This window comes from Aquarana catesbeiana, linkage group LG04 (assembly GCF_042186555.1).
Source record: "Aquarana catesbeiana isolate 2022-GZ linkage group LG04, ASM4218655v1, whole genome shotgun sequence".
In the NCBI taxonomy this organism is placed as follows: Eukaryota; Metazoa; Chordata; class Amphibia; order Anura; family Ranidae; genus Aquarana; species Aquarana catesbeiana.
This window is the reverse complement of record NC_133327.1, coordinates 328,811,737-328,829,019: the sequence shown is the minus strand read 5'-3', so window position 1 is coordinate 328,829,019 and position 17,283 is coordinate 328,811,737. Positions and strand designations below refer to the sequence as shown.

Sequence of the window (17,283 nt, the reverse complement as noted above, 5' to 3'; positions counted from 1 at the left end):
AGCTGTACACTCACTACTTTACATTGTAGCAAAGTGTAATTTCTTCAGTGTTGTTACATGAAAAGATATAATAAAATATTTTCAAAAATATGAGGGGTGTACTCACTTTTGTGAGATACTGTATATGTGTGTGTATATATAAATCTATATTATTATTTATATCACTTACTGTATATAATAAATATACCCCAAGGACTGGGGGCGTGGTCAAGCTGGCGGCCTGAATGGACGTGTCTGAGCGGAGCTCCGCTCCTACCTGCCTAATATTATCCGAAAATACAGGTTCTGCCCTGATATTCACCCTTACAAACACCCGGGGACGACAGGGCATGAGAAGAGGCAAATCAGGCTCGGGAAGAAAAAGTGGACCTACTCCCAAAGTGTCCCCGCAGCTGCAGAAGCAGACTACCGTAGGCCGCATCTACATGGCATCCCAAACCACCTCGGTGGACCCAGTGACATTGGACGAGGATCACTTCCAGGCCTTGATGCAGGCGATCTCCGCATGCCAATTGACCCTGACGGCCAAAATAGACACCTTACAGATGGGTTTTGGGCTGCTGCGGAGGGATGTGGACAAAATGCGGGAGCGGATGGGAGAAGCTGAACCTTAAGTGGGTGACTCGGAGGACTCCATCCGGGATCATCGAGCATCCATCCATACCCTGCTGGTTAAGATGAAGGCCCTGGAAATCGAGAGCGGAGGACAGCAAGAACAGGAGCCGAAGGAACAACTTGAGGGTCGTGGGGCTACCGGAGGGCACTGAAGGCCAAAACCCCATGACCTTCACAGAAAATCTACTCCGCACCCTCCTTCCACGGACCCAGGTTTCCCCGCACTTTGTTGTTGAGAGGGCCCACAGAATGCCACCTGTCCGGGGCCAGCCTGGGGCCCCTCCACGCACCTTCATTTTCAGGCTGCTGAATTTCCGGGACTGGGATTTGGCACTACGGGAAGCCCGCAAAGTTGAAGAACTGCGTTTTGAAAATGCGAAACTTATGCTGTTCCCGGACTACTCCGTCGACACAGAGAGGCTCTGGAGAACCTTTGATCACATTAAAGCACAGCTCCGCACCAGAGGGTTGAATTATAGCATGCTGTTTCCAGCCTGGCTGCGAGTGGTGGATGGGGAATCCACCCGCTACTTCACTTCACTGGAGGAAGCTTCCAAATGGCTGGATACCCTTCCCCAAGCCCGGTAACCGTATGTATACTCACTATCTATCATATTGCAGCTCAGGCAAGGCCCCCCTCTACTCCCCCTTTTCCATTCTGAACCGTCCTAGACTGAGATTGTCAGCCACATGGCTGTTTGATTGTGACACCCATCTCACCTCTTGGCGATGATGGATCACTAACTATGTAGCGCAGGAAAAATGCTGGCCTGGTTCAGGACACTGTGACTACATATAAGACCCTATCATTTATGCACCCACAACACCCTTACAGCAGTCGACACACCATCTTGACCGCTTTGCCTAGCAGGGGTACTACCCGGCCGGCCATAAACTCTTGCCACCGATGCTTGGGGAGGGCTCCTCCTCCCATGCAAAATGGAGGGGTTCGCGGAGTGACCCATGCCCTGAGAGCTTTCAAAGTTACAAAGGTTATTATTTTTCTATGGTTAATAATGTTACCTACCATTGAACATTTTAAGTACGTGCCCCTAGCTAATACTAGGTGTTTTTTTATTTTTGCACATACATAAGCAGTTCCCAATTTACTTTTATACTTTTGCACTACTATATAGGCTGGTGGGCGGAGACCTCCGGACTTGATTGAACTTGTAGTCCGTCTGAGACTTGGAGGGTCGCCTGCTTCTCCATTTGCCCCCTTCGGAGACTTTCCTACAGTTTGATGGGTTTGGTTTGGGGTGTAAGCACTCCAAGTTTCCCAACGGACGTGCGGGGGGGGGGGGTTGGGTTTTGGTTAATTTCTTTCCTTTTTTCGTTGCTGTTCTTTCCAGTTTGTTGATGACGTATGCAGTGGTCTCTGTTGGACACCTTTTCCAGCCCTCTGCCTATCTGAGGTCTGGGTGACCAATATCTCACAAGTGGATGATTCTGTATTATATGGTGCATGCCCTACTCCGGGTCAGTCCTATCGATGTTCCCCTTATGGTTATCTGCAGTACTACAAATATGGCTCCTCTGAGAATTATTTCTTGGAATGTCCGGGGACTAAATGACAAAATCAAGAGGTCCCTGGTCATGACCTATCTGAAGAAATACAACCCCCATGTTTCTATCTTGCAGGAGACCCACCTAGTGGGCAGCAAGGTTCTTGGCCTCAAAAAGCCGTGGGTGAGACATTATTATCATTTCACGTATTCTGGGTACGCTAGGGGGGTAAGTGTGTTAGTTCATAAGACCCTGTCCTACACCCTACTCGATGTTAGGACTGACCCGGAGGGCAGATATATATTGCTGCATGCTGTGGTGGATACTGTTGAGCTGTTGATTCTAGGCTTATACATGGCCCCCCCCCCCCCCCGGCTACTATATCTCTCCTGAAATATTTGATTCCTATCCTGGCTACCTACCTTACTGACAACCTTATTTTAGCAGGGGATTTTAATATGGCTCCAAACCCATCACTGGACAGGCTGTCTCCAGGTGCTGGTATTGACTCCCCCCTAAGTGGGCATCTCTATATGGATTGACTGATGTATGGAGGTGGCGATTCCCAACTGACAGAGCCTAAACTTGTCAATCTGCCTCCTACCACACAATGTCCAGAATTGATTTAGTGTATGCCAGTGGGGGATAGCTCCCCTACGTACGAGAGGTGACTATGCTTCCTAGGGGCACATCAGATCATGCTCCTATGTCTACAAACTCAAACACCCCCCTCAGAGAGACTATGGAGACTATCCCGCTATTGGATCTCCGAGGAAGTAATAGAAGCTGAAATTGCTAAATGTATTGCTGACTATTGGGTATCAAATGCAAGCTCCTCTGCACTACATGTCAGGTGGGACGCCTTCAAGGCATATATCCGGGGGTTGCTACCAATCCTCTATTTCCCGTACTAGGTATAACGCCAAAATATCCATTGAAGAAGCTGAAGCTAAGGCCCAGGGCCTTGAATCACAGTATGTCCTGACCCAAAACCCGATCACCCCACTTTATATGCAGGCTGCCTACCGTGAGGTGATGCTCCTACAGGTGGCGTGAACCAGAATGCAACAATTAGCACAGACACAGCGCATTTTTGAGCAGGGGGAGAAGACGGAACACCTGCTGGCATGGCTAGCTAAAGAACAGCAATTAATTACTACTATTGTCCATCTTAGAGCTGCGGATGGGGCGCTGGTAACAGACCCGGTGGCCATCAATGCATGCTTCGCCTTGTATTATAGTTCCCTTTACTCCTCTAAGGCGGACTACTCTGGGGAAGAACTAGACTCCTTCCTTGGACAGCTTACCTTCCCTACTCTTAGTGAGGAGGCCCAAAACCACTTAGACAGCACTATCATCTTGGAAGAGGTACAACAAGCCCTAGGAGAACTCCAGGCGGGTAACACCCCAGATGTAGATGGCCTTCCACTTCCAAACTATTCCAGATCCAGTACTATGGGCCCGCACTGGAGTCACCATGCTGGCGGACATAATGTCCCCTGATGGTCCACTCTCATTTGACGCTTTGAAGCAACAGAGGGGCTACCTAACCGCATGTTCTTCAGGTATCTGCAACTCCGGCATGCCTATCGATCCCAGTTTCCTGCACCACCGGTGTTGGGGACCACTGGGGTTGAGCGGCTGCTGAGCGAGAAAGGGGAAAATAAAACTCTATCCGCTCTATACTCGGTTCTGGCAGGCCTGAACACCTCTAAGGTCTCGCAGCTGTTTTCAGTTTGGCAGGGGGACATACCCTCACAGGCCGATGATGACTGGGAAGAGGGCATCCAGCAATACCTCCCTCTGATGATATCCACCAGAGACAGATTCATTCAATTAAAATTTCTACTAAAATTTTCTTTACAGCGCTTAGCTAAAATATACCCTAACAGCAGCCCGGTCTGCACCAAATACACATCGGAGGAGGTCTTTTTCTTCCATGTAGTTTGGTCCTGCCAACATATACAGACTTTCTGGAGGGGGGAAGTTAATGTAATAAACTCAGTTGGCAAATTGAAAGTTCCATGCGACCGATACCACTACTGCTCGGAATAGTAGACACAGGCCAAGAAAATGTTTGTATTCTATGCAGCATTTTACGCCAGGAAGGCGATTCTGCTGCACTGGAAGGGAACCACTCCTCCAACAACACAATTCTGGAGAGCCCTCATTAATAAGGCCCTCCCGCTATACAAGCTGACCTACCTAGGCTGCAACTGCCCTAAAAAATTTGCCAAGATATGGGACCCATGGGTTCGCGAGGAACAGCTGGCCTTGGAGTAGGGAATAGAGTCAAGGGATCACCACCATCTACCCTGTAACGACAGCTGTAGGGAGTACTCAGCCATACTCACCGAACCCCCCCCCCCCGCCCCCACATTGAAATCACCCTGTTCTCCCCAATAACCAATCAGGGATAGTGCCTCACCCACCCTACCACCCCCCCAGAAACAACACCCCTGTATTTACTATCTACTGGCCCCCATGTGGGCAACCAATGAAGACTGTGAGCCCATTACCTGTAGCTCCATACTAACGGTACTGTACATATTTTTGGGCCCTTATGAATAAATGTAAAGACGATCTTGGGTATAAGATGAAACTGTAATAACTTGTACGCCTTGGTAACTACCTTCCCACCCCCATCCCCCCCCCTCTAGCTACTTGATGGAAATGTCGATAACTATGTACCATTTACATCGCTATCTATGTATGAAGTAATTATGACCACTGCCTAATGTCTTAACTTGTTTTTCTTTTTGTTCTAATGAAAAAACCTTTTTGTTAAAAAAAAATATATACCTCAAAGTAGGATATACAGGGTACTTTTCTTTTTAGCAACAAACATGTCATACTTACCTGCTCTGTGTAAAGGTTTTGGACACAGAGGCCCTGTTTCTCCTCTTCTGGGTTCCCCCACCGGCCCTTCTAGCTCCTCCTGCCTTCATAGTGCCCCTATAGCAAGCCGCAAGGCTCCTTTAGAATCACTCACGTCCTCCTCCTGCACAGGACTGCATGTCCCATGAGGCATTGCTGATCACACACTCGAAAGTACTCAGGCACTTACTAACATGTATGGACAGTGTACTGAGCTGAATGTGTTCTGCACTGTGTATACTGACATGTATGGATGGCGTACTGCACTGTGTATACTTGTATAGACAGTATGCTGCACTGTATTTTCTGATATGTAAACATATATTGCATTTTGTATGCAGGCCAACTAATTGGCTGACCAACTAATGGATTATGAAAATAGTTGACAATCGATTATGTTAATTAGTTGTTTCAGCCCTAGTCGTTCGATGTTTTGCTTTCCTACTTGGGCATTCATAGCACCTGTTATGATTTTTGCATTATTTAGGGACTTTTCTCTATAGTTTTCTTTTTGCAGATCATAGAGTTTGTCCTGTTCTTTTTTCAGATACCTCTATAGGAACATGGATGGTAGTAAAAAATCCACTTTTAATTATCGGTACAATTTCTTGGGATAATTTTTCTGAAATCAATTACTAGCTAAGTTTTCTTAACCACAAAATATGTGCCCATAATCTGTACCTTCCTACTACAGCTGAAGAAGGTGGTGATGTTCATTGGCCCTTTCAGTGAATCTCTTGCAATGCAACAATTTCAGCCATGTATTTGTCAGCCTACTAAAAAAAGGAGCATTGGTGCTCCAGGCTGGTACATTGCAGTTTCCTAGGTAAAATGTATTTTTTGCCATCTGGTTCTCTTTTGTGTAGTTACCGAGTTATAACCATCTGATCAATCTAGCTCCTTCTCTTTCAGTATTTGTAGCTTTTATAAATTTGGGGCTTTAGTCCAGTTCACTGCCCAGCTCAGAGGACCAGGAACTCTTTATTGGGGGTGGTTATGTTTCAGCCAAGAGGGTCTGGTTTTAAGGTACGGTCTTGGACTGGTTTTACCGTGTGCTGACCTCAAGTCTGGATAAAGCATGAGGGTAAATGATTGGTTAAGTAGCCTAGTGGACAGTGGGAAGGGAGTTTAATCAAGTAGGTGCAATCATTGAGATCCAAAAAATGCTAAGGTTGATATACCTTCTGCCAGTGTGACAATTCAATTCTATCTTTCACAAGAAAGGGTCTTAGCCTGTACTCTCTACCTTAAAACTGGGAATTGAAGTCACATAGTCCTATATTAATGATCTCCTGTACCATTATCATTTGTGCTTTTCTACATTAACATTAAAGACAAAATACCATTGTAGCAGCCAGTGCTTTGTAAATTCAAAGTGTGCAAAGAGCAGTAATGTGTAGAAATCCATAGCAACAAATTTATATTTTGTGAAATCATTAAACTGTTCAACTGGTCAGTGATTGGTTGCTGTTGATTAATGCACATAATTTATCTGAACTTTTCGATTAGTATTTGTACTGTTAACTAACACAGGAATTAAACGGTCAGAGCACTAGAGTGATATTTCAGGTATAGGTAGAATATAGTGGGCTGAGTCACCTGCTGACTTCTGTCTTGTGAGTCCCAATGGTGAGATCTCCTTGCCACAAACCCTGCTTATGTTCCTACCCACCTTTCAGGATTAAATGTTCCTGTCCACATTTTCCCACTCTGGTGTTAGTCTCACTATCATAATATGTCAGCAGTTAAATAGAATATCCTAATGGAAGCTTCAGGAGTGCAGGCCTGGAAATCGACTACTAGAGGCCTAAAGTCAAAAGATTTTAGAAACTGTTAGCTAGTTTAACATTCCAATAACTATTAAAATCTGAAACATCAGATTTGGGTAGATTGACCATTACATTTTTTCAGTGTATGGGCTATTTTTCTACAGCCTATAAATAATTGTGACATTGGTGCAAAAAACATAATAAATATATTTTCTTTTGCTTGTTTTTCAGCCTCAGAAAGAGATTTCATCAACACCGGCTTGGATGTGAAAAAGAAAACTGAAATTGAACTGTAGGAATGTGCTCTTACATTGGTTTGCTCTTTCTGTGGGTCAGTTACAATAATATCGTATTTACCGCTTCAGTTTTTTGGGAGAAAAATACATTTAAAGTCAAACATCAGCCAACATATTTTCTTTTTTTAAGCATACCTTCCATGAAATAGGTCGGCTTTACTGAAAGCCTCCAATATCAAATCGCCAAGCTATTACAAAAACAAATTTAAAAAGTACTTAACTTGGTTCCAGTTTCCAACCATTTCCAGAGGTGCAGGTGACATCACCATGTCTTATCACTGCCTCCGAGGAAACAAGGCCCTTGAAATCACACAAGAATACATATCTGCAATGGGCCATCTAAAACAAAGTTTTTGTTACTCCACTTTAAATCACCTTATTTTTGTGTGATATGTAAATTCTTAGTATATTTGATGTTTCTGTGTATATTACTTTGTAAATATTTTCACTTTAAACTTATTAAAACTAATTTTAAAGAGTAAAGTTAGTATTGGTGTGAAATTGTGTTTTGGGCTATTAATCTACATTTTCTCTTTATTGGTTGGCTGGTCATTTTGTAAAGCTCATCTTTGTACCTTAAACTTGATATGCAAATCAGAAATACTACCTGAATCTCATTTAAAGTCTCTACTTTGCATGTGACCCTAGATGAGAACCTGTAAACTGTTGCAGAGTATAGTCATATCAGCCTTAAAGATTCTGGTTGGTGACCCTTATCAAACTTTGTTATGTCTCCACCAGTGGCGGCCCGTCAATAGGGGGCACTTAGGCGCCACCCCCTCAAAGCTGGACCTGAAATAATAGTCCTTTAAGAGCATCCGGACACTGAGCTATCCATTAGAAGCTTGACTGTTGCAATCAGGGGATTGCAGCTGAAAAGCTTCATTTGGGAGGTCTTTGGAGTGTAAAGAGGGAGCAGACCATGTGTTCAGAACACTCCCCACTCTACATTGATTCATTCATTCCACCCTGTTGCTCATTTGTGATTGGCGGGTCTGGAGGACGGTAAGCAGGTTTTTTTTTTTGGAACTGTCACTCCCGGTTTCCCAACATTCGGAGAGCACGGCCTGACAGACTGGACGGGTAAGCTAATAACTAAAACTAATAGAAAAGAGAGCTGAGTACACACCATTCACAAGCCACCTGCAGGATCTCATATACTGCTGAATGAATCCAGGTGCCTGCCTGATCCGCGGCCAGAGAAATCTAAGTGAAACAAAGAAGGGTGGCTCCACATCCAAGAATTAAAATCAATGAATTTTATTGAAGATCCATAAAATCATAGGAGCATGACACACGACAATCCAAAAGGTGCTCAGTGGATGCGTTTCACACAAACGTGCTTACTCATCATTAAATTACCCCCAGGTGTGCATGTTTATTTGTAGCCAAAAGTCCGTAAGTGAGACCAATCAGAAGCCAGGAGGAGTAAAACACTCACCTGGCCTGACAGATCACAATTCACAGATCACGGATCAAATATCAATGAACAAAGCACACATCTGTACACATATATCAAAACATCAAATTTGAGTATAAAACATGAAACGGTGTACATGTGAAACTACGTAATTTTTGATGGAGTTTTTTTTATCTCCAGCAGTGTGGGGCCACGATGGGGGCAACATTTTCGCCCTCTCTCACCAACCTGTTCATAGGTTGGTGGGAACGGTCCCACATCTATGGAGATGAAACCCTTTCAGACCTTACATACACAAACTCTTTCGCTACATAGATGACCTTCTGTTCATTTGTGACAATAGAGTGGGTGATTTGGGATCTTTTTTGACATATGTGAACTCTAACACCAGTAACTTGATGTTTACAGGACAGATTGAACATAAGGAGATTTGTTTTTTGGATGTGCTTCTGGTGGCATCTCAGGATCATGTAATAACATGCCTATATAGGAAACCCATGGCTGGTAAAAGCCTTCTTATGGCACAGTCCAATCATCCTATACACACTGTCAAAGGGATCCCAGTGGGACAGTTTGTCCGCTTACGTCGAATTTGCAGTGAGGATCTTGATTTTCACAGAGAGGCTACTGCACTCTACTATAGGTTTATACAGCATGGTTATCCAAAAAGGATGCTGGAACGTGCATACGCCATTGCGAAAAACAAGAACAGGGAGGATCTATTAACTAATCACCAATGACCCCAACGCAAAATAACAAACCAGCTTTGGTTGCCCCCTTTAGTCAGGAGTTTTACCAAATTAGGGACACAGTGAACAGGTACCTTCTGCTTTTGTTTGAGGATGTCATTGCTGGAGATTTTACACAATGAGATCAATGTTATACCCAGCAAAGCCCAGTCCCTAGGAAATACTCTCTCTCCCAGTTTCTTTTGTCCTACAACTAGGCAATCTACTACTTGGCTACATTTTAAAGGTAACTTTAAATGTGGCACAAGGGATTGTCCTTGTTGCCCACACATTCTCGGAGGTCATGAATTGACATCTGGTAGCAACTATAAGATCATTTACTTGAAACACTTCTTTAATTGCAACACCACATATGTGATTTATTTCATCACGTGTGAATGTTGCAAAATTCAATGTGGGACGTACTAACTTTAGGTTACGTGATCGTTTCCATGAACACTTAAGCAACATTAGAGTGGGAAAATCCACCAATGTGGGGAGACATTTCAATGATAACCATGATGGGGATGTAGCCTTAGTACATGTACAGGTTGTGGAGAGGGTTAAACTTATTTGTTTATATTATTATGTAAAAGATTTTTTTTTTTGTTTTTTCATTTATGTACTCGTATTACCTCTGGCCTTAATTTTGAATGGGATGTTTCCCATTATTTTGATTAGGCTTTATGATCTGGTGATGTTGGTCTGCCCCCCGTAATATATATACAAGGATTTATGGTATATTTATATGTGCATTCTTTTTAGTACGCTTTATAATATATTTTCTTGAATAATATACATGCATATTTTTGGTAAACATTTTTGGAGTATTTTCATAATGGAAATGCATTATTTTGGGTGCATTTCATATTTTCCACGTTCAGTGGTTCCCATGACGGTTAGTTTGCAATTATTATTATTATTTTTTGTTGCATATATGTTTCCCTTTTGTTACTCCATTTGGGATATATTGCTAGTTTGTATTCCCCCCATTACTCTTTCGGGTGTTTATATACCCATGTATACATAAATTATTGCAAACTACATATGCCCATTTACAATTCCTCAATAATGGTTTTTATTTGATCAATATTCACTTTTGGATGATATATTCTCTTGCTAGATTTCTCATTCCCTAAATTTCTCTTTCCCTTGTCTTTTTTCTTGTGCGGCATTCAAACAGGGAGGTCTCCATCGCTTTCTGACACTGGCTCTCAAAATTTTTACATGTACTGTTCACCCCCTTATTTATATTTAAATTTGGATTGCATTTCTAACCGTCTTTATAATATTCTACTAGAAATCTTTACAGTGGGTGGCCTTTTACCAGATGATTTAGGCTTTGGGACATCTAGCCTTCCTTCTGTTTTTGATTTTTTTCAGGTGTTCTCTCTATTGCCCCTGAACTCTTTCTATATCTTCATTTTTTCTTTTGTTTTTGTCATATATATTTGGTTTACGAATATGCAATATCGTATGCACGTTTTTATATATATTTACATATGTGCATTTATTATATAGGTGTACCTCATTGGTTGCATATACCTTCATTATTTTTTCATGTTTTTATGTATATGGAAAGGTTCTTTTTCTTCTTTTTCACATTACACTGTTTCATCTTTATACTCGAATTTGATATTTTTATATATGTGTATAGATGTGTGCTTTGTTCATTGATATTTGATCCATGATCTGTGGATTGTGATCTGTTGGGGCAGGTGAGTGTTTCACTCCTCCTGGCTTCTGATTGTTTTTTTACGGACTTTCGGCTACAAGTGAAATGCACACCTGTGAGGCTGCATATCACAGGCTCAGGGAGGCTGCATATTATGGGCACAGTGAGGCTGCATATGATTGGCATGGTGAAGCTGCATATTATGGGCACAGTGAGGCTGTATATTATGGGCACAGTGAGGCTGCATATGATTGGCACAGTGAGGATGCATATTACGGGCACAGTGAGGCTGTATACAATGGGCACAGTGAGGCCGCATTTGATTGGCACAGTGAGGCTGCATTTGATTGGCACATTGAGGCTGCATATTACGGGCATGTTGAGGCTGTATATTACGGGCACAGCGAAGCTGTATATTACGGGCACAGTGAGGCATATTACGGGCACAGTGAGGAGGTATATTACGGGCACAGTGAGGTTGCATATTATGTGCACAGTGAGGCTGCATATGATTGGCACCGTGAGGCTGCATATGATTGGCACCGTGAGGCTGCATATTATGGGTACAGTGAGGCTGCATATTACGTGCACAGTGAGGCTGCATATGATTGGTATGGTGTGGCTGCATATAATTGGCATGGTGAGGCTGCATATTATGGGCACAGTGGCTGCAATTGATGGGGACACTGGTGCTACAATTGATGTGCAGAATGACTGCAATTGATGGGCACAGTGGCTGCAATTGATGGACACAGTGAGGCTACAATAGATGGGCACGGTGGCTGTAATTGATGTGCACAGTGGCTGCAATTGATGGGCACAGTGGCACTACAATTGATGTGTACAGTGGCTGCAATTGATGGACACAGTGAGGCTACAATTGATGGACACAGTGAGGCTACAATTGATGGACACAGTGAGGCTACAATTGATGGACACAGTGAAGCTACATTTGATGGACACAGTGGCTGCAATTGATGGGCACAGTGAGGCTGCAATTGATGGGTTTTTTTCAGTATTTTTCGGAATTTTTCAGTTTGTGCCCCACAAAAAATTTTGAGCACCAGTCACCACTGGTCTCCACTGCACCTGCTACAGTAGTTAGATCTTTCCAATGTTAGGGATTACTTTCAAAATGTATGCCAATTCAGACGATATCACACAATTTGTCATCTCCTTGGTGTCTAAAAAAAAAAAAAAACATTGCATACCTGTTTTTTTCAAGCCCAGCAACCCACTGAGATAGATAATTGCAAAAGACCCAACACCTATACACAAGAGAAGTAACCTGACATATGCAATCCAAAGACCTGTACAATGAGAAATAAAGAACCACTCAACCAGAGGCGTAACTAGAATCTTCATGGCCCCGGTGCAAGAAACCATGAAGTGACCCTCAGCCAGGGCCCTTCCCACTGATCCTGGGGCCCTTTATTCCCGTTGCGGGGCCCTTTTATTACAGTCTTGCAGAGAGAGACCCTTTTACGTTTTCTGCAGTGAGCCCACTTCCTGCTGTCTTGTGGCCCCCCCATAGTAGCGTAACGCCAGGGCCCAGTCACAAGTGGGACCTTTACGACCCTAGTAGTTCTGCCACTGGTGTCAGTAGTTTTTATTTTTTCTAGGGGACAGCAGGACCTAGATAGGAGGGGCAGTGGGGATGACATATAGAGGAACTGATGCCCTCCATTTTCCCCCTGCAGCCGCTGAATACCTGCAGGAGGGAGAGGAGGAGAAACAGGTTTCAGCGGCTGCAGGAGGAAAATGGAAGACATCAGTTCCTCTATATGCCACTCCCACCGCCCCTCCTATCCAGGTGTACAAGGGAGACGCACGGGACCCCTGGAGCATTACGTAATCACAACCCCTGTAGTTGCGCCCCTGTCACATATAAAACTATTGTCATGTGGAGGGGTCATATACAGAGAATTATGGGGTATTAATACCCCCCCCAGGGTCAGTCCTAGATTGGGGGGTCCTAATATGACCAGTGTAAGGATCAGGGACAGGAGGGTGGAGCAGGCTCGGTGACGGGAGGTTGGGTTGAAACTTTCCAGTCTTTAATCCCCTCCCTCCATGACAGGTCCTCTTTAACCCTCCCACTGAGTGGTGTAACAATCAGGGGCAGGATAATGGAGCGGGCTCATTAACAAGGGGGCGGGTTACTGGTCTCTAATTCCCTCCCCCCATTACAGGTCCTCTTTACCCCTCCCACTAACTTGTCTAAAGCTCAGTGACGGGGTGGGGTTACCAGTCCCTTATCCCCTCCCCCATTACAGGTCCTGTTTCCCCCCTCCCACTGACTGGTATATGACTCAGGTACAGTTGAACGGGGCTGGCTCAGAGACATGGGGTAAGGTTAGTATTAACATATTGGGCTGGCACATGCACGCTCCCGTCATGCGATCACTGTTCTGGGTGGCCACTGTCAGTTCCTCTCCTGCACAACAAGACCGTCAGGGCTCCCTCGTACTGTGCTGGACACTATGGAATCTGGGCAACAGATGAATGCGGAGAAGAGCGGGCAGGTGGTGCAGAAGTTCCTGAAGCGGGCATGATGAACTGGACACTGCACACACCTGGCAGCAGAACCTGCATAGGAGAGGCGGCATGTAGAGGAACCAATGCCCTCCATTTCCTCCTGCTGAATGCCTGCAGGAAGGAGAGGAGAAGATGAAGGCTTTCAGCGGCTGCAGGAGGACATGAAGGTCGTTGCTTGCTCTACATGCCGCTTCTCCTCAGCAGGTGTACAGGGGAGCCACCCAGGCCCCCTGGGGGCCAGGTCACAAATGTGCTACCCCTGTAGGTACACCCCTGCACTCAACGACTGATGGTCTAACATAGGACAAACTCTGCAGGTTAGGGCTCATCAAGCTTCCTACAAATAGAGACGTTTTTTCAGGGCTTGTTAGGTTTTCTGGGAGAAAATGTGTTGGGGCAGGTTTGTTGGGGGCTGCATTGTCAGCTATTTCCAGTGCAGCCCAACACATAGGCGAGGCTGAATGCCTTATTTCCAAAGGTAACGGATCACACCACAGCATTGCATTGGTGTGAGCTAAAAAAAATAAAGTACAATGCGCACCACCGCAACACTGATTTAATAAATACAACTATTAAAATGCCATTCTTGACATTTCAATAAAATTCTGTGAACAAAATACTGTAAACTGTTTAATGTGCCAAGATCTGCACATTGGAATTGTGTCTCTCAGTGTACGCCAGTGGTCATGCATTCAGTGCCTGGGCCCTCGAGGACAGTGAGGTGCACATTTTGGACAAAAATAACAGTTTTTTTCGAGAGGTGTAAAAGGGGGCCATCTACATCAAACTAGAACACCCATCCTTTAACATAAACTGTCACCCGCTTCTGATGGGAGGAGAAAACAGAATGACAGAGAGATTAGCTCAATGCAGTGTCGCTTATCCTTCATTGCCCACAATGGATACCAGGAAGTGAGGCAGTCATTCATCCAGAAAACCGAGTACATCTAGTACAGGAAAAGAAATACTGCAGGGTGGCACTCAGAACTTAAGAACTGTAACAAGATGACAAGATCCTTTTTTTTTTTGTTTTTGTTTTTTTTTTTTGTTAATGAGCTGACATTTTTTACTGGAGTTCTGCTTTAACAACTCCAAGCAGATAAATATTATCACTGAAGTAATTGTAAATATCTATTTTCTGGGATCTGCATACAAAGCAAGATTTATCGGGTGTTCTATTGAAAATCTTGACCTTATATTTTACACACTGGGAGCACCAGGATGTGTAGGTGCAAGTAGCCTAACCACAACGTTATTCTACCTGGCTGTCTCTTTTCCATGTGCTCTATCAAGTATTCAAGTATCCTAGTAAGTTTTGACAATACATTTTTTGGAACTGTGTGCAGAACGAAACCGCATAGTGATGATATATTTTTTTTTGGAAAAGCCAGTGGCGTGCAAAACACACCCAAAAACTTCCACCCGGTGCCAAAAAAATGTGCACACACATAAAGAGTGAAACACAAAAAAGAGCAAACGGGTACACAAATGTGCCATTCCCTGAATCCCCTGGGGCGTTAGGCTCCAGACAGGGACAAGGATACTTACAATTGGTCCATCTGGCCGAAACCAGACGGACTCCGTTCTCTGGAGGGCCTGCCGAAACAAACCCACCAAAGTACTAGGTGAGGCTCCTCCGAAGGAAGACCCCCAAAGGAGAGGGCGAACCAAGCCAGAAGGCCTATGTCCACCCCTTCCCAAGATTTTCAGGGCTGGCCCAAGGACCTGCGACCCTACTCATCACACAGTGACAAACGTGTATACACATCAAACAAAAACATACACAAAAGTGACAAACACGGGGATGCATAAAAAGATGGGGAGATAGGGAGGTGGGAGAGTGAAAGTAACCATTGTGCAATACAATGGCCGGCCCTCTGGCCAGGAATAAAAATTTCCCCTGGTCCTAGCCAAAAGGCTTGGCCCAAGACGCAGGTGTGAAAAACGTGTGTTGTGGTGAAGTGACCATGGTGCCATAAATCAAGTGTCGAAACACAGTGACTGTACGGCACCCCTGAATGGCCACTTCAGGGACACCTTCACCACTGGCTTTTCGTGCAACCCTGACCCTCAGCCAGGAAGGCCTGGAGTTCTCGAAGCTTGCCGAGAGCCCTTTACCATCAGGCCCCACCATCGTTCCTTCCCTCCTGCCTAATTACATTCGGGAAATACTGACCACTCCCCCCCCCCCCCTCCCGAAGGAGGAATAAGGGTTCTCTCCCAAATAACTGCCCGGAGCTAGAGCTACCACAATCCAGGCCAAAAGGCCAGGATCAGACCCTGTGGTTCTCCATCCCCATCAGAAGACTTCCCTTTCGGCTACAAACCGCTCCAGGTCACCTTTACTCCAGCAGGTTTTGCATAGCAACCGCCATCCCATCTCTACTTTGCCATAGATCAGAGACGGAAGCAAGCGCCACCTGGAAACTGATAAGAACAGATACTACACTTGATCTTAGCCAAAAGGCCGAGAAGCGATGATATATTTTAAACATAAATGTCATGTGGAAGAAGAAAATAAACAAAGATGATAAAAAACAGCAGCTAAACAAGTGGCCGGAACATGTGTTCCACAGATGGAGAATGCAGGACGGTGCATCAGTATAGCTCCTAAAAACTCCAATTCTAATTGTGGACAAATAACTGTAAAATCGTTCTGTAAAGAAAAAGAATAATTTTGTACTCTTAACTAAGCCAACCTTTCTGAACCTAGCCATCATAATCTTCACAAACTGCTCAGTTTGCTGACTTGGCTTATTTTAGTTATTTTAACACTACTTATTTTATTTCAAAACGTGCATGCATAAATGTCACTAAGGTTTGGGGTTCTTCTTTTCTTGCGACACACAAAGTCTTAACCACTTCAATACCAAGCACTAATGCACCTTCCTGCCCAGCCAAATTTTTAGCTTTCAGCGCTGTCACATTTTGAATGACAATTACTCAGTCATGCTACACAAAATTTGTATAATTTTTTTCTCACAAATAGAGCTTTCTTTTGGTGGTATTTAATCACCACGGGGTTTTTATTTCTTGCGATATAAATGAAAAAACAGCAAAAATTTTGAAAAAAAAAACTTTTTTTTAGTTTCTATTGTAAAATTTTGCAAATAAGTCATTTTTCTTCATAAATTTGGGCCAAAATGTATACTGCTATATAACTTTGGTAAAAATAAATCAAATTAGTTGATATTATTTAGTCTTTGTGAAAGTTATAGAGTCTACAAGCTATGGTGCCAATCACTGAAAACTGATCACACCTGATGTACTGATAGCCCATCTCATTTCTTGAGGCACTAACAAGCCACAAAAGTACAAATACCCCTCAAATGACCCCTTTTTGGAAAGTAGACAGTCCAAGGTATTTACTAAGAGGCATGGTGTCTTTTTTGAAGTTGTAATTTTTTCCCACAATTCTTGAGAAAATTAAGAAATTTGTATTTTTTTTTTTTTTTACACAAACTGGTCATATTAACAGGTTATTTCTCTCACACAGCATATGCATAATTGCAACTACACCCCAAAATACATTCTGCTACTCCTGAGTATGGCGATACCACATGTGTGAGACTTTTACACAGCCTGGCTACACACTGAGGCCCAACATCCAAATAGCACCTCCAGGCATTCTAGCAGCATAAATTACACATACAATTTTCTGACTACCGATCACATTTTTGAAGGCCCTTCATATTTCTAACACATAGCAGGTACATACCAAATAACAAAAGATTACCTGTGGTTTTAGAAGTGCAGTGATCTACAGAGGAGAGCATTGGTCCAGGCAGCAGGCAGGGATGTGGTCAGCGACAGCAAAAACAATCATCCAGGCAGCAGGCAGGAATACTGTCCATATTTC

At 43.8% G+C, this 17,283-nt stretch overlaps 1 protein-coding gene and 1 pseudogene across 2 annotated transcripts in view; one reads left to right on the top strand and one right to left on the bottom strand.

Annotated features, from left to right (window-relative positions):
* The window catches only part of SNX14 (sorting nexin 14), a 135,430-nt gene extending 127,884 nt beyond the window's left edge, over window positions 1-7,546 (top strand). For both annotated transcript variants that reach the window (XM_073626895.1, XM_073626894.1), the window contains one exon: window positions 6,999-7,546. In XM_073626895.1, coding sequence (XP_073482996.1) covers window positions 6,999-7,037 — 39 coding nt within the window. In that variant the 3' untranslated portion in view covers window positions 7,038-7,546. The remainder of the gene's footprint in view (window positions 1-6,998) is intronic.
* An 8,227-nt stretch (window positions 7,547-15,773) lies between these two features.
* On the bottom strand, window positions 15,774-15,903 carry LOC141141887 (U2 spliceosomal RNA; annotated as a pseudogene).
* Window positions 15,904-17,283: the final 1,380 nt, after the last annotated feature.